Genomic DNA, 15,948 nt, shown 5'->3' on the forward strand with positions numbered 1-15,948 from the left:
GAATGTAAAACAAAAATCACGGTTAGAGAGAAAAAAAAAAAACACACACACAAAAAGTCCTGTGGAAATTGATGTAAAATGTTTTGTTCGGGAAAACTGCAGCACGCGGTATGATCCAGGTAAAACCCGGGGTGATATGATTGGTCTGATACCCCTTCACATCAGAAGTTCCCCCTTGCATGCCTGGGGCCCCCTTCACATCAGAAGTTCCCCCTTGCATGCCTGGGGCCCCCTTCACATCAGAAGTTCCCCCTTGCATGCCTGGGGCCCCCTTCACATCAGAAGTTCCCCCTTGCATGCCTGGGGCCCCCTTCACATCAGAAGTTCCCCCTTGCATGCCTGGGGCCCCCTTCACATCAGAAGTTCCCCCTTGCATGCCTGGGGCCCCCTTCACATCAGAAGTTCCCCCTTGCATGCCTGGGGCCCCCTTCACATCAGAAGTTCCCCCTTGCATGCCTGGGGCCCCCTTCACATCAGAAGTTCCCCCTTGCATGCCTGGGGCCCCCTTCACATCAGAAGTTCCCCCTTGCATGCCTGGGGCCCCCTTCACATCAGAAGTTCCCCCTTGCATGCCTGGGGCCCCCTTCACATCAGAAGTTCCCCCTTGCATGCCTGGGGCCCCCTTCACATCAGAAGTTCCCCCTTGCATGCCTGGGGCCCCCTTCACATCAGAAGTTCCCCCTTGCATGCCTGGGGCCCCCTTCACATCAGAAGTTCCCCCTTGCATGCCTGGGGCCCCCTTCACATCAGAAGTTCCCCCTTGCATGCCTGGGGCCCCCTTCACATCAGAAGTTCCCCCTTGCATGCCTGGGGCCCCCTTCACATCAGAAGTTCCCCCTTGCATGCCTGGGGCCCCCTTCACATCAGAAGTTCCCCCTTGCATGCCTGGGGCCCCCTTCACATCAGAAGTTCCCCCTTGCATGCCTGGGGCCCCCTTCACATCAGAAGTTCCCCCTTGCATGCCTGGGGCCCCCTTCACATCAGAAGTTCCCCCTTGCATGCCTGGGGCCCCCTTCACATCAGAAGTTCCCCCTTGCATGCCTGGGGCCCCCTTCACATCAGAAGTTCCCCCTTGCATGCCTGGGGCCCCCTTCACATCAGAAGTTCCCCCTTGCATGCCTGGGGCCCCCTTCACATCAGAAGTTCCCCCTTGCATGCCTGGGGCCCCCTTCACATCAGAAGTTCCCCCTTGCATGCCTGGGGCCCCCTTCACATCAGAAGTTCCCCCTTGCATGCCTGGGGCCCCCTTCACATCAGAAGTTCCCCCTTGCATGCCTGGGGCCCCCTTCACATCAGAAGTTCCCCCTTGCATGCCTGGGGCCCCCTTCACATCAGAAGTTCCCCCTTGCATGCCTGGGGCCCCCTTCACATCAGAAGTTCCCCCTTGCATGCCTGGGGCCCCCTTCACATCAGAAGTTCCCCCTTGCATGCCTGGGGCCCCCTTCACATCAGAAGTTCCCCCTTGCATGCCTGGGGCCCCCTTCACATCAGAAGTTCCCCCTTGCATGCCTGGGGCCCCCTTCACATCAGAAGTTCCCCCTTGCATGCCTGGGGCCCCCTTCACATCAGAAGTTCCCCCTTGCATGCCTGGGGCCCCCTTCACATCAGAAGTTCCCCCTTGCATGCCAAGAGGAGGGTGTATGGAGGGGTGGGAGGGGTTAGTACATCCAAGACTGGTACTGGGGCTACAGGAAGGTACCCTTACCCCTCGCTCATCCTGCTGTCGCTTAAAGCAGCATCTCTCAACTTTTTTTTGTTAGTCAGGGCACCCCTTAAAAGTATGCAAAATCTTGAGGCACCCCAGTCTAAAATGCCTTATTTTTTGGGGGGACCCCATGCAAAACCACCCAAAAAAGTGACCCCCTTGCATGCCTGGGGCCCCCTTCACATCAGTCTTCATTTCCCCTTCACAGCAGGAGACATACCAGTGGTTGAGAGGCTGCCTTAAAGGATAAGTGTACTTTATAACATTTACCCCTTTTTTGCACACTTCCTTCTCCTGACCTGACTTACCTCCCCTTCTCCTTCCACAAATGCATAATTACCTCCAGCCAACGGCCTCCAAATCCCATTTATATGGTGGAGGAAATCCACCCCCAGCTGTGCTCCTGGCTGCTGCGTCTGGAACCGCTGCAGGCCTCCTAGACCTGAGCCTCTCAGTCATTTCTCTGCCCCCCCTCGCTTGCAGAGCCTGGGCCCACGTGTTTTTTGTGAACAGTCAGGGGGAGAGGTGACTGTAGCTCTGTACCTTGTGATCAATGTGAACCAGTCACACTGGCTGGATTTACACACCGTCAGCCCTCCCCTTCCTCTCAATGGTGGGGGATCAGTACAGTGACTTGTGTGCGGTCTCGTCCAGGTTCACGTGTATTTGTTTGTTTTTAACTTGGAAGGTGCAATGATCAGAAGCTTGAAGGTGATGTCCTAGTGCTTGCTGAGACATTATCTCTTGTCAGATACATCTTGTGATTTGAAGTCTATGTGGGCTAGGGCACAAGACTGCAAAGTATACCCCCCCTACTGGCTGTTGTAGTTCATGGTCGGTTTGGTCACAGGATGTTAACAATACAGAAACAATCCTCGTTTTACATACCTGTGATCATGCATATGACCCCCTACCTTGCCCATTGAGCGTGTAAACGCCCTCCTGCCTTTTGGGTACAGTTTTGCAAGATCGAGTAATTGTCAGCCAACTATTGCAGCCCGGCCCAGGCCTGGTAATGAAGGGGTATATACACTGAGTGGCCGGATTATTATATACACTGAGTGGCCGGATTATTATGACCCCCGCCACAATATAATAATCCGCCCACTCGGTGTATATAATAATCCGCCCACTCGGTGTATATAATAATCCGCCCACTCGGTGTATATAATAATCCGCCCACTCGGTGTATATAATAATCCGCCCACTCGGTGTATATAATAATCCGCCCACTCGGTGTATATAATAATCCGCCCACTCGGTGTGTATATAATAATCCGCCCACTCGGTGTGTATATAATAATCCGCCCACTCGGTGTGTATATAATAATCCGCCCACTCGGTGTATACTTGGTACTCCTGTGGTTAGGCAGTGGCAGGAAGGGCTTCCCAATAAGTACAGGAGGATGTTGGTGAAAGTGGAATTGCAGATTTGATATGTGCGTCTATGTTGTTGCACACTCACTCACTGTCTTTTTTTTGTTTTTGTTTTTTTTTTTCCATCGCCTTCTGTCCTTCCCTTCCCATTTCTCTCTCTATCTGCACACACCATCTTTCCACAGGTTCCGCTCCAAGTATCACCCTGACGAGGTGGGTCGTCACAAGCAGGAGTCCCTGGCTGCCTTACGCAACAGGCTCAGCGCTTATTTCTATCTGGTGGACAATGAGTGGTTGACGGAGATCTTACTGGATGTGGACAAGGCCCCAGCTATCATCAAAGTTCTGGATGCGGGTAATGTAGATTCTCCTGACGTGTCCAAATCATGTACATAACGGACAAAAAGCACAGGGAGGCGTGTGATGTGCCTTTTTAACCTCTTGCCGTCCGCCCGTAGTAAAAAAACGGACGGACGGCATTGCAGCATCTGCGGGTTTTTTTTCTGCTCGCGCGTGCCCCCTAGCGCACGCACGGGCAGAAAAGACCCGTCCAATGCGAAAACCCGGTACCGGGTGTTTCACATATAATTTGTCGCCTCTTTCGGTCGCAGCTGTAATACGAATGGAGGGAGGAACTGAAATGGACTTGAAGATTTTGGATGAAGAGGAAGAGCAGGCCAAAAGAGAGGCAGCCAAGAAAGAAGCTGCCAAGAAGGAGGAGGGCCGAACCTCCGAAGGGCCCAGCAAGCCGGCTGAGGAGAAAGAGGCCCCTGCTAAGGTGGGAGTCATTGGAGCCATTACATTGTATACGGCCATATTGTATGTGAGAAGTACGCTTTAAAGGATAAGTCCAGCTTTTGTAAAAGTAGTAAATGGTGCAATATTGATCTTATGATTAATGTGCATTTAATACTTTTTTTTTTTTTTTTTACAATAAAGGTGGTTAAAGCGTGCAGACTGTGGCAGATGGGACATGTAATATTCCACTGGGAGTGATCCGAGTGAATGGATGACGTTGCTGTGCAGACAGGACCACAGAAACCTGCCCCGAATTCTTAAGGTTACACCTTTCTGCCAGAAGCAGCACCCTGCTATTCAGATAAGGGTGGGAACAGGAGGGTATAGGGGTTTATGCAGGTAACCACCCACATGAAACATGGTCTGAAACCCAGACTTAGCGAAAAGAGCACCGTGACTCAAAGGAGCCAGTGGGAAGATGTATGAGCAGAACCGTACCCAATGAGCCGGCCGGTGGCCATGCTCGGCATACAAAAGGAACAGCAGGGATTCCTCTATCAACGCGCTCGTAGCAATGATGGAGGAATCTGCTCTATTTTTTTTTTTTCCTCACAACCCTCAGGTTGAGCAAAATAGAGCAATGTATGGCCAACTTGAGGCATGCAAATTGCATCCTGCATTCCCATCTATAGGGATAGGGTGGCTACGTTGCCTTTGCAGGCCCCAGTGTAAGCCGCCTTGTCTGCCCACTTCTGGCTAAGTCTGCATGTTGTCGTGCTGACGCTCCATGCACACAGGCAGCAAGCAAGACCCGCATCCCAATCGGCTCTCCTTACTTCTCTAAGAGCTTTGCCAGTTGGGCAAGCAGGCGCTTAATCTAAGAAGCGCAAGGGGTCATGACGCATGTAGTCCCTGAACGTGGAGCAGTGACCTCTCATTGCTGTAATTAGTGTGTTCCCCAACCGGAAGTTCCGAGCTGGAAAGGATGGAGTGAGGAGTTCCGAGCTGGAAAGGATGGAGTGAGGAGTTCCGAGCTGGAAAGGATGGAGTGAGGAGTTCCGAGCTGGAAAGGATGGAGTGAGGAGTTCCGAGCTGGAAAGGATGGAGTGAGGAGTTCCGAGCTGGAAAGGATGGAGTGAGGAGTTCCGAGCTGGAAAGGATGGAGTGAGGAGTTCCGAGCTGGAAAGGATGGAGTGAGGAGTTCCGAGCTGGAAAGGATGGAGTGAGGAGTTCCGAGCTGGAAAGGATGGAGTGAGGAGTTCCGAGCTGGAAAGGATGGAGTGAGGAGTTCCGAGCTGGAAAGGATGGAGTGAGGAGTTCCTAGCTGGAAAGGATGGAGTGAGGAGTTCCGAGCTGGAAAGGATGGAGTGAGGAGTTCCGAGCTGGAAAGGATGGAGTGAGGAGTTCCGAGCTGGAAAGGATGGAGTGAGGAGTTCCGAGCTGGAAAGGATGGAGTGAGGAGTTCCGAGCTGGAAAGGATGGAGTGAGGAGTTCCGAGCTGGAAAGGATGGAGTGAGGAGTTCCGAGCTGGAAAGGATGGAGTGAGGAGTTCCGAGCTGGAAAGGATGGAGTGAGGAGTTCCGAGCTGGAAAGGATGGAGTGAGGAGTTCCGAGCTGGAAAGGATGGAGTGAGGAGTTCCGAGCTGGAAAGGATGGAGTGAGGAGTTCCGAGCTGGAAAGGATGGAGTGAGGAGTTCCGAGCTGGAAAGGATGGAGTGAGGAGTTCCGAGCTGGAAAGGATGGAGTGAGGAGTTCCGAGCTGGAAAGGATGGAGTGAGGAGTTCCGAGCTGGAAAGGATGGAGTGAGGAGTTCCGAGCTGGAAAGGATGGAGTGAGGAGTTCCGAGCTGGAAAGGATGGAGTGAGGAGTTCCGAGCTGGAAAGGATGGAGTGAGGAGTTCCGAGCTGGAAAGGATGGAGTGAGGAGTTCCGAGCTGGAAAGGATGGAGTGAGGAGTTCCGAGCTGGAAAGGATGGAGTGAGGAGTTCCGAGCTGGAAAGGATGGAGTGAGGAGTTCCGAGCTGGAAAGGATGGAGTGAGGAGTTCCGAGCTGGAAAGGATGGAGTGAGGAGTTCCGAGCTGGAAAGGATGGAGTGAGGAGTTCCGAGCTGGAAAGGATGGAGTGAGGAGTTCCGAGCTGGAAAGGATGGAGTGAGGAGTTCCGAGCTGGAAAGGATGGAGTGAGGAGTTCCGAGCTGGAAAGGATGGAGTGAGGAGTTCCGAGCTGGAAAGGATGGAGTGAGGAGTTCCGAGCTGGAAAGGATGGAGTGAGGAGTTCCGAGCTGGAAAGGATGGAGTGAGGAGTTCCGAGCTGGAAAGGATGGAGTGAGGAGTTCCGAGCTGGAAAGGATGGAGTGAGGAGTTCCGAGCTGGAAAGGATGGAGTGAGGAGTTCCGAGCTGGAAAGGATGGAGTGAGGAGTTCCGAGCTGGAAAGGATGGAGTGAGGAGTTCCGAGCTGGAAAGGATGGAGTGAGGAGTTCCGAGCTGGAAAGGATGGAGTGAGGAGTTCCGAGCTGGAAAGGATGGAGTGAGGAGTTCCGAGCTGGAAAGGATGGAGTGAGGAGTTCCGAGCTGGAAAGGATGGAGTGAGGAGTTCCGAGCTGGAAAGGATGGAGTGAGGAGTTCCGAGCTGGAAAGGATGGAGTGAGGAGTTCCGAGCTGGAAAGGATGGAGTGAGGAGTTCCGAGCTGGAAAGGATGGAGTGAGGAGTTCCGAGCTGGAAAGGATGGAGTGAGGAGTTCCGAGCTGGAAAGGATGGAGTGAGGAGTTCCGAGCTGGAAAGGATGGAGTGAGGAGTTCCGAGCTGGAAAGGATGGAGTGAGGAGTTCCGAGCTGGAAAGGATGGAGTGAGGAGTTCCGAGCTGGAAAGGATGGAGTGAGGAGTTCCGAGCTGGAAAGGATGGAGTGAGGAGTTCCGAGCTGGAAAGGATGGAGTGAGGAGTTCCGAGCTGGAAAGGATGGAGTGAGGAGTTCCGAGCTGGAAAGGATGGAGTGAGGAGTTCCGAGCTGGAAAGGATGGAGTGAGGAGTTCCGAGCTGGAAAGGATGGAGTGAGGAGTTCCGAGCTGGAAAGGATGGAGTGAGGAGTTCCGAGCTGGAAAGGATGGAGTGAGGAGTTCCGAGCTGGAAAGGATGGAGTGAGGAGTTCCGAGCTGGAAAGGATGGAGTGAGGAGTTCCGAGCTGGAAAGGATGGAGTGAGGAGTTCCGAGCTGGAAAGGATGGAGTGAGGAGTTCCGAGCTGGAAAGGATGGAGTGAGGAGTTCCGAGCTGGAAAGGATGGAGTGAGGAGTTCCGAGCTGGAAAGGATGGAGTGAGGAGTTCCGAGCTGGAAAGGATGGAGTGAGGAGTTCCGAGCTGGAAAGGATGGAGTGAGGAGTTCCGAGCTGGAAAGGATGGAGTGAGGAGTTCCGAGCTGGAAAGGATGGAGTGAGGAGTTCCGAGCTGGAAAGGATGGAGTGAGGAGTTCCGAGCTGGAAAGGATGGAGTGAGGAGTTCCGAGCTGGAAAGGATGGAGTGAGGAGTTCCGAGCTGGAAAGGATGGAGTGAGGAGTTCCGAGGTCAATATGGGAGCACAGACTTGGGCTGGAGGAAGTGTGGCTGGGCTAGTGGGGTGGAAGAGGAATTGCTGGCGTGCAGACTGTGGCAGATGGGACATGTAATATTCCACTGGGAGTGATCCGAGTGAATGGATGACGTTGCTGTGCAGACAGGACCACAGAAACCTGCCCCGAATTCTTAAGGTTACACCTTTCTGCCAGAAGCAGCACCCTGCTATTCAGATAAGGGTGGGAACAGGAGGGTATAGGGGTTTATGCAGGTAACCACCCACATGAAACATGGTCTGAAACCCAGACTTAGCGAAAAGAGCACCGTGACTCAAAGGAGCCAGTGGGAAGATGTATGAGCAGAACCGTACCCAATGAGCCGGCCGGTGGCCATGCTCGGCATACAAAAGGAACAGCAGGGATTCCTCTATCAACGCGCTCGTAGCAATGATGGAGGAATCTGCTCTATTTTTTTTTTTTCCTCACAACCCTCAGGTTGAGCAAAATAGAGCAATGTATGGCCAACTTGAGGCATGCAAATTGCATCCTGCATTCCCATCTATAGGGATAGGGTGGCTACGTTGCCTTTGCAGGCCCCAGTGTAAGCCGCCTTGTCTGCCCACTTCTGGCTAAGTCTGCATGTTGTCGTGCTGACGCTCCATGCACACAGGCAGCAAGCAAGACCCGCATCCCAATCGGCTCTCCTTACTTCTCTAAGAGCTTTGCCAGTTGGGCAAGCAGGCGCTTAATCTAAGAAGCGCAAGGGGTCATGACGCATGTAGTCCCTGAACGTGGAGCAGTGACCTCTCATTGCTGTAATTAGTGTGTTCCCCAACCGGAAGTTCCGAGCTGGAAAGGATGGAGTGAGGAGTTCCGAGCTGGAAAGGATGGAGTGAGGAGTTCCGAGCTGGAAAGGATGGAGTGAGGAGTTTATCGAAGGTTTAAGAAGTGTTTTGGGAGCAATTGAGAAAAAAATACTTTCTAGGTTCTCTTTTATTGGGGGGGGGGTCTTAAAGGTAAAAGAACATATTGCGGTGAGGATTTAATACTACTACGAGCAGCTCATCCAACAACCATTTACTGTTTTATTTGTGTGGAGCAGTTTAATGAGAAGCTGTTGTATGTTGTCTCCTAGACTGAGACCGAGAAGGAAGGGGAGGTGGAGGAAAAACCCGCCAAACCTGAGGAGGCGGAAGAAGAGAAGAAGGTGGAGAAGAAGGTGGAGAAGAAGGTGGAGGAGGAGCCGGAGCGAGAGACCAGAAAGGTACAATGGGGCTTTTCATCACCTCCCCCAACTCCAGACAGGAAACGGGGATGTTCAGAGTTTACCAATATCAGGGAAAGAAGGAACGGGGACGTTCAGCATATACCAATGCCAGGGAAAGAACAGGGACGTTCAGGGTATAACAATACTATAGGTGAGGGAAGGAAGGAGGGTGTTCAGGGTATAACAATACTATAGGTGAGGGAAGGAAGGAGGGTGTTCAGGGTATAACAATGACAGGGGTGATGGGAACAGGGATGTCCAGGTTGGTGGGTGGGGGAGGGTCTCTTCATGGGATATAGGGGGCAGAGATGGTATTGACCAAACGGAACACATCCTACCTTAGGCACTCTAAAAGGATTCTGATTTTTGTTCTCTTTTCTAATTCTCTGGTATACAGTGTAACCATATAGGTTATAGTGAGAAGGCACTAAAGCAATCAAAAAGCCCTCCAGCTGAATTGGTGGGTAGCACAGTAAAGTCGTCGTAGGACTGAGGGTTATTCACATGTCTCGTTCTATCATATTCCCAATATAGAGGATTATTCCCCATTCCAGGTCAGTGGGTGGAGCCACTATAAACCAGCACTTGTGGATGTGCATCTGGCTGGGTGTAAAAGCCTCAGTGGGTCTGCGCACTGTCTTGAAATGAGGTAAAATCCTCTTATTTTTGGGAGATGTGAGGAAATGAGATGTGATTATCTTCTGTTCTGTGCCGCATTCTTCTTTGTGAATTGCTTTGTGGTGGTCCATCTTCCTGTCAGAACTCATGTGTGATTTTTGTTTTGCAGTCAACTAAGAGAAAAAGGAAGCGTAGCGGAGACAGCGATGACGGCAGCGATTCTGAGTCTGGATCCGGTTCTGAACCAGGCAGCCCCAAACCAGAGAGGGAGAGTCAGGGGCAGAATGGCAGAGGTGAGTCCAACACGAAGCTTGGGTTCTTGTAGTAGATACATAGTGTTAACCCCTTCGTGACTGACGACGTACAGTGTACGTCGCCAGCATTGGGGCTGTTTAAAGCCGCCGGGACTCTGTTTAAACTTGTAAAGCCGACAGTCGGCTTTACAACAGAAGCGATTATGGCGACTTACCTGTCGCCAGATCGCTTCTGCGTCCCGAAGAAGGGGCCGCCCCCCCCGCCGGACACCCCCGCCGTGCTTCCCGGGTTCCGTTGCCCCTCCTACGGGCCCGGGACCGGCGATCTTGGTGTCCGCGGGGAGCTGGGGAGGAGGTCGACGAACTTCCGTTCATCGATCCCCTCCCCGTTCTATGGGACCGGGAGCGATGCAGATTGCATCACTTCCGGTCCCTGGGCTGTCAGTACTGGGCTCCTGCAGCCCAGCTCTAAGCTATTGAAGTGCGATCTGCACATCAATAGCTTATTTCCAGTGTAAAGGTGACACTGGGGGTCTTTTGGACCCCCAGCATCACCTTAAAGAGTACCTGTCACCACCATCTGCTATCACATTGGGTATCGTTTTACTCGTTGTAACCTCATCTTTTATATTTCATTAAAAAAATTGGTATTTTGTTGTGTTTTGGGGCATTTAATTAAATTTGTCACAAAATTTTGGGGTTTAATAAGGAGTTGTGCTAATATTGCGCTACATAAAAATTTGCAACTACCACCATTTTATTCTATAGGGTCTTGGCATTCAGAACATATATAATGTTTGGGGGTTTTAAGTAATTTTCAGGCCTAAAATGTGGAATATAACATGGGTGCAAAAAATGGAAAAAAGGCCTCAGTCATGAAGGGGTTAAAGCCTGACTCCGGGCAGAACTTTCCTGTAGTGGGTAAGCTTAGGGCTACATTGGGAGTGAAGTCTCTTTTGCCACTGAGAGATTTGGCTGTGATCTAATTTGCAGCAGACTGAAACCAATGCGATTCTAATGAGAACGGTCAGTGCGTGTGCGTCCCCTTGCCAAATGAGAGCGCCCTTGCCGACCATGGAGGCACCTGGTGGTTTAGATCCGGGGGCGGGGCTCAACCCCAAAGTCAGAAAAGTCAAGTCTTTGGTCACAAAATAAATCCATGATGAAAGCAAAGGCTCTAATGGCACCTGATTGGACGGGAAGGTAGTTGGGACATTGCTCTGGGTGCAGGGCTTCACCCCCAAAGTCAGTCAAGTCTTTGGTAACAAAGTAAAACCATGAACAAAGCAAAGGCTCTAATGGTAGCTGGGACATAGCTCCAGGGGCGGGGCTCGACTCCAAAGTCAAGTCCTTATTGATAAAGGGGAAACTGGGGTCACATACAGGCTCTCCTCCTGGTGGGGGTGCACCTAGGTAGGAATTTTAGCAGATGACAGGTTCACTTTAAAGAAGTCCTATTGGGCATTACCATAGGCATGAAATTCCTAACTGCTGTAACACAAAGATCCCGATCCAGTCCAACCCTATGGCACCCCCCACCCCATTACTTTACCGCACAGGAAGAATCTCCCGCTGGCTGTGACGCCCGAAAACGAAACTAAAAGTCAGATGCCGGCTTTTAGTTTCATTTTCAGGCCGCGTACAGCAGAGGACGCCGCGGGATCGCAGGGACAAGGCAAGTGTCACTTTTCTCTGCAGCCCCGAGTCTGGCTCGGGGTTACCGCTCCTGGTATGGAAAATTCACCCCGAGCCAGACTCGGGAATACCGCCGGGGAGGTTAAGGGTCCTTTGTCGAAACCCATTTTTCATAGAATTCTGCTGCACTTGCAGACCTCCTTCAGCAGAGGGTCACCATCAGGTTCCAATCTGCCCTTTTGATTCATAGCAAACACATGTGAACATCATCAGCAGTACAGGTCTGTCTTGAGGGTGCTTTTGATATGGATTCTTTTTGCAGGAACTGTAATGCCCATTCACTGGGACAGATGCAGCCCCCCATAAAATACTGCAGGGAGCTATGTGTGAAGTGGGATTTTGAATTGCTGTGCCCCTGCAATAAACCTCCTGCTGCGGGCCTCTTTACATCTACGGAGTTCAGTATCTTTCTATACACAGCTGAGCCTTTTGTATTTGCAGAGGGATCCCCGAAGAAGGAAGAAGAGGAGAAGCCAAAAGAAAAACCAAAGGAGGATGTCGTGAAGCCCCGCCCCTTACACAAGACTTGCTCGCTCTTCATGAGGAACGTGGCCCCCAATATCTCCAAGGCCGAAATCACTGCGGTGAGAACCCCATCTGGCCCCCACCAGTTCTGTTTTGAGCAATGATATTCTCTAATCCCTTCCCCAGGGGACAGAGTGCATGCAGCATCGTGTCGCTTCTTCCAGGTTATGCTAAAGCTAGGCTGGCACAGGCCAGCTCCAGATACTATGTTACATTTTTTTCATTGAGGGGCACAGGAATTTGGATATAGTCGGGTTGTACCGCTGCCTACAGGTGGATTGGACAATGGCAAACAGAAAAAAAAACATGCCAGCTTTCAGTATAATCGCTACTCAGCATGCCTCAGTCTTTTAGCCAGTGTCCTGGGAGTATGGACGTCTTTTCTTCAGCTCTGCTGAATATAGTCTATTTTTTTTTGCTAGACTTTTGTTGGTCTGGAGCACCAGGTTGATCCTCTGTGCTCTCCCCTTGGGTCTCGTTGGCAGGTTCCCCTTTCTGGTAGGAGGCCCCCACCTCATACATTAAGATTTAGTCATTGGTCCTTCAGGTGGTCTCCACTCCTAATGAGGACTGTAGTGTTTTTTTGCTGGGTTGCCCATCCCTCAGTTGGGCTGCTTTTGGCCGTCTCTACACGGTCTGAATTCCTGTGTTCTTCAATGGACAAAACCAGAAATGGCATTATTGTACCTACTGTGAAATCTTTCTTGGGAGTCCATTGAGGGACACAGGCTCCAAACCCCCCAGTGTTTTTTTTTCTGTACATGTCCTTAGTACTGCTTTTCCACAAAACTGAGGCATGCTGGGTATGTGGAGGGGTTATAATGGGGGCTGGCTTTTGATTTTTCTGTTTGCCAGTGTCCCATCCTCCTGTAGGCGACAGCATAACCCAACTGTATCCGAATTCCTGTGTTCTTCAATGAACTGCAAGAAATGGATTTTAGGTTAAAGGGGTTCTAAACCCTCCGGTTTTTTTGCCTCTATCTACTGCTAGCAATAGCAGAGACGCAAGGTAAGTCTATGGACGCGTGCACCCGCCTGCAGACACCGCTGGATGGGAGAGACGTCGCACCGCTGGAGGGACACATGAAAACATTGGGAAAGAGGAGGAAGATCGGAAAAAGAGACATCATTTGAGGTTAGTGCCAACATTTACATGGGGGGGAGGGGAAAAACATTTGGCTTTAATGTCACTTTAAGGACATCACATTTACATTATTGATCCTTTTAATAGTATCCACTGCGGCCACATCTTGTTTCCTGTTAGGGTTTCGTCATGCCTCCATTCTCTTTCTGTTGCATTTCCGGCTATATCTCAAACATTGTCTCCCTAACCGTCCCCTCCGCTCTTCCCAAGACCACCTACTTTCCAGCTCCCTCGTCAACTCCTCCCATGCTCGCCTCCAGGACTTCACTAGAATCTCTCCCTTCCTCTGGAACTCTTTACCCCAACCTGTCCGTCTATCTCCCACTCTGACTGCCTTTAGGCGATCCCTTAGGACTCATCTCTTCAGGGAAGCCGATCCCACCGCACCCTGACCACTCAACCATTCATGCCCACACAGCTACCTCCTCATGTATCACTAGCCCCTCCACTTTTAGATTGTAAGCCCTCAGGGGCAGGGCCCTCCTCACCATCGTGTCTTGAACTGTATTGTGATTGTAATGTCCTTCTTATATTGTAAAGCGCTGCGCAAACTGTTGGCGCTCTATAAATCCTGTATAATAATAATTTCTTATCTTTTTGCTGTTCTCTCTCTCTCCAGCTGTGCAAGCGGTACCCAGGATTCCTGCGAGTGGCCCTCTCTGACCCACAACCGGAGAGAAGGTGAGCAGAGGGAAGGGGGAATTAACACTTTGGCTGCCACACAAGCATCTGGGGCCTCATGTACACAGCCTTCGCCTCCTGAGCTGCTTTTCTTCCTCATACAAGGCAACGTGAATGCCCACTCCGCTCAGAAGCGATATTGTATTTGCACAAGGCCTTACTCTGGTGGGTTTTTTTTTTTGCAGGTTTCTCCGCAAGGGTTATGTGACGTTCGATCGAGGGGTCAACATTAAAGAGATCTGCTGGAATCTGCAGAATATTCGGGTACGTGTTTTACCTTTTATGTTTCTTAGCTGCTCAGATTTATTTTAAGTTACGTAATACTGGTATTCCTCACTTAACGACCGAGTTCCGTTCCTACGACCAGGTCGTTAAACGGATTGGTCGTTAAGTGAGGAACTCTATACAGTACTGTACTGCATTAGTACAGTACTGTATAGCGTTGCCGATGTACAGTAACGAACAGTGTACTGTACATCGGGCAATGACAATACTTACCAGGACCCGCAATGAAGATCGGAGGACACCACTTCCGCCGGCGACACGGCGCGCTGACGCACAAGGTCGGAGGGCGATCGGCGCTCCGTCGTAAGTGCGAGTGGTCGCAAAACAGGTAAGTCGGTAAGTGAGGAACATCTGTACAGTATTAGCCAGAAGAGGGGTCTGGTGGGCGGCCCCAGTGCAGTGACCTTCTGTCAGAGTGCTAGATACCCGTGCAGCGTCAGTCTGCATCCTCCCCCCCTCCTGTTGTCATATCTTTGAATGCCTTGTATGTCGCTCCCCCTCCAATCTCACATTTATATTTTTCAGCTGCGCGACTGTGAACTCAGCCCTGTGGTGAACCGAGAGCTTTCCTGGCGAATTCGTCACGTGAGTGGGATCACGCAGCACCGACCGATTCTGCGCAACGACATCAAGCTGGCAGCCAAACTCATCCACGCCCTGGATGAAAGGGGACAGCTCTGGAAGGAGACGCAAGATGGCCAGGTGAGCCCATGTCTTACCAGCAAGTAATACGATTGGACGGATCGCCTCGGCCTTTTAAACAGATGATGACTTTCTTCTGGTTTCTGTTTTGCAGGAAGTGGCAGCGCAGAACCCCATCCTGAAAAATATCACCGATTACCTAATAGATGAGGTTAGCGCCGAAGAGGAGGACTTGCTGTGGGGAGCAGGGAGAACATCTGGAGCCGAGCCACCAAAGGAAGGCAACCCGACGGAGATCACGGTGGAGAGAGATGACAAGCTCATCAAGGTGCTGACAGACTACGACCATGTCACTGCATTGTTAACGCTTAGGTGTAAATGTACCATACTAACGGGAAAAGCTGGCTGTGTACCCGATGCCTGTGATATAGTTTGTTGAAGCTTGCATCACATCACTGGTGTCCCGTCCAAGGTCCAGCCTCAAATGCAGGGGTAGCCACACTCCAGCCCTCCCGCTGTGGTGGAACTACAAATCCCATGAGATGGCATTGCATGATTCTCACAGCCACAGACATGACTCCCGGAGAGAGATGCACCATGGGATTTGTAGTTTCACCGCAGCTGGAGGGCTGCAGTTTGGCTACCCCTGCTCTAATGCGTTTCGCCCAATCGCGGTCTTGGCTTTATTCACCCAAAAAAATGGACTGAAAATCTCGGCTTATACTCGAGTATATACGGTATATAGATATCTATATCGTCCCGTTCCCATACCCCCCCTCCCTTCCCACCAAGAGTTTGGCAGGGTCCGTGGAATTTGCCGATCAGTTGCTTGATTACACTAGTAGAAAGTAAACAAGCAACTGATAAGAAGCTCAAGTCTGCAGCGGTGGTCAGCAGGGATGCATGTTTTAAGTGACGCAGGGGATGTGCTCTTTCGTTTACACAGCTGCACAGTGACTGACACCAGCCCTAGAGATCATGTCCAAACATGACGAAGAGCACCAATGATAGCAGAGAAAGTCAGTGGCTGTGCGAGGTGGGCCAACAGTAATAGGCTTCAGCAGGAGAGGGGATTGAAGTTAAGACGGGACGGTAAAGTGGGGTTGTGATGGCTGCTGCAGCTTCATAGGGTTGTATTATGGAGATGGCAGCTTGCAGGGAATTGAGAGTAATCAGTTTCAGCAATGGAGAGGGCTTGGTGTAAGTGTAAAGGAAATAAAGGCAAGGCTGGAGTTCAGCTTTTATCTGTATGTTTTGTCCGCACAGGTCCTGGACAAGCTGCTCCTGTACCTTCGTATTGTACATTCCGTAGACTATTACATCACCTGCGACTATCCGAGCGAAGACGAAATGCCGACTCGTTGTGGGATCATGCACGTCCGAGGGCCCATCCCACCCAATCGTGTTTCCCACAGAGAAGGTAAGCACGCTACAGAGGTTTTATGATGCTCCCCATCCGTGCTCACTTGCCA

At 51.2% G+C, this 15,948-nt stretch overlaps 1 protein-coding gene across 1 annotated transcript in view; it reads left to right on the plus strand.

Annotated features, from left to right (window-relative positions):
- The window catches only part of SRRT (serrate, RNA effector molecule), a 24,173-nt gene that overhangs the window by 5,558 nt on the left and 2,667 nt on the right, over nucleotides 1-15,948 (plus strand). Inside the window, exons 5-14 of the mRNA XM_018573959.1 lie at nucleotides 3,268-3,437; nucleotides 3,694-3,860; nucleotides 8,501-8,629; nucleotides 9,420-9,543; nucleotides 11,641-11,783; nucleotides 13,488-13,549; nucleotides 13,735-13,813; nucleotides 14,360-14,536; nucleotides 14,631-14,804; nucleotides 15,743-15,896. Coding sequence (XP_018429461.1) covers nucleotides 3,268-3,437; nucleotides 3,694-3,860; nucleotides 8,501-8,629; nucleotides 9,420-9,543; nucleotides 11,641-11,783; nucleotides 13,488-13,549; nucleotides 13,735-13,813; nucleotides 14,360-14,536; nucleotides 14,631-14,804; nucleotides 15,743-15,896 — 1,379 coding nt within the window. The remainder of the gene's footprint in view (nucleotides 1-3,267; nucleotides 3,438-3,693; nucleotides 3,861-8,500; nucleotides 8,630-9,419; nucleotides 9,544-11,640; nucleotides 11,784-13,487; nucleotides 13,550-13,734; nucleotides 13,814-14,359; nucleotides 14,537-14,630; nucleotides 14,805-15,742; nucleotides 15,897-15,948) is intronic.

Source organism: Nanorana parkeri, unplaced genomic scaffold (genome assembly GCF_000935625.1).
Source record: "Nanorana parkeri isolate BGI_ZX_2015 unplaced genomic scaffold, ASM93562v1 scaffold2642, whole genome shotgun sequence".
NCBI lineage: Eukaryota > Metazoa > Chordata > Amphibia > Anura > Dicroglossidae > Nanorana > Nanorana parkeri.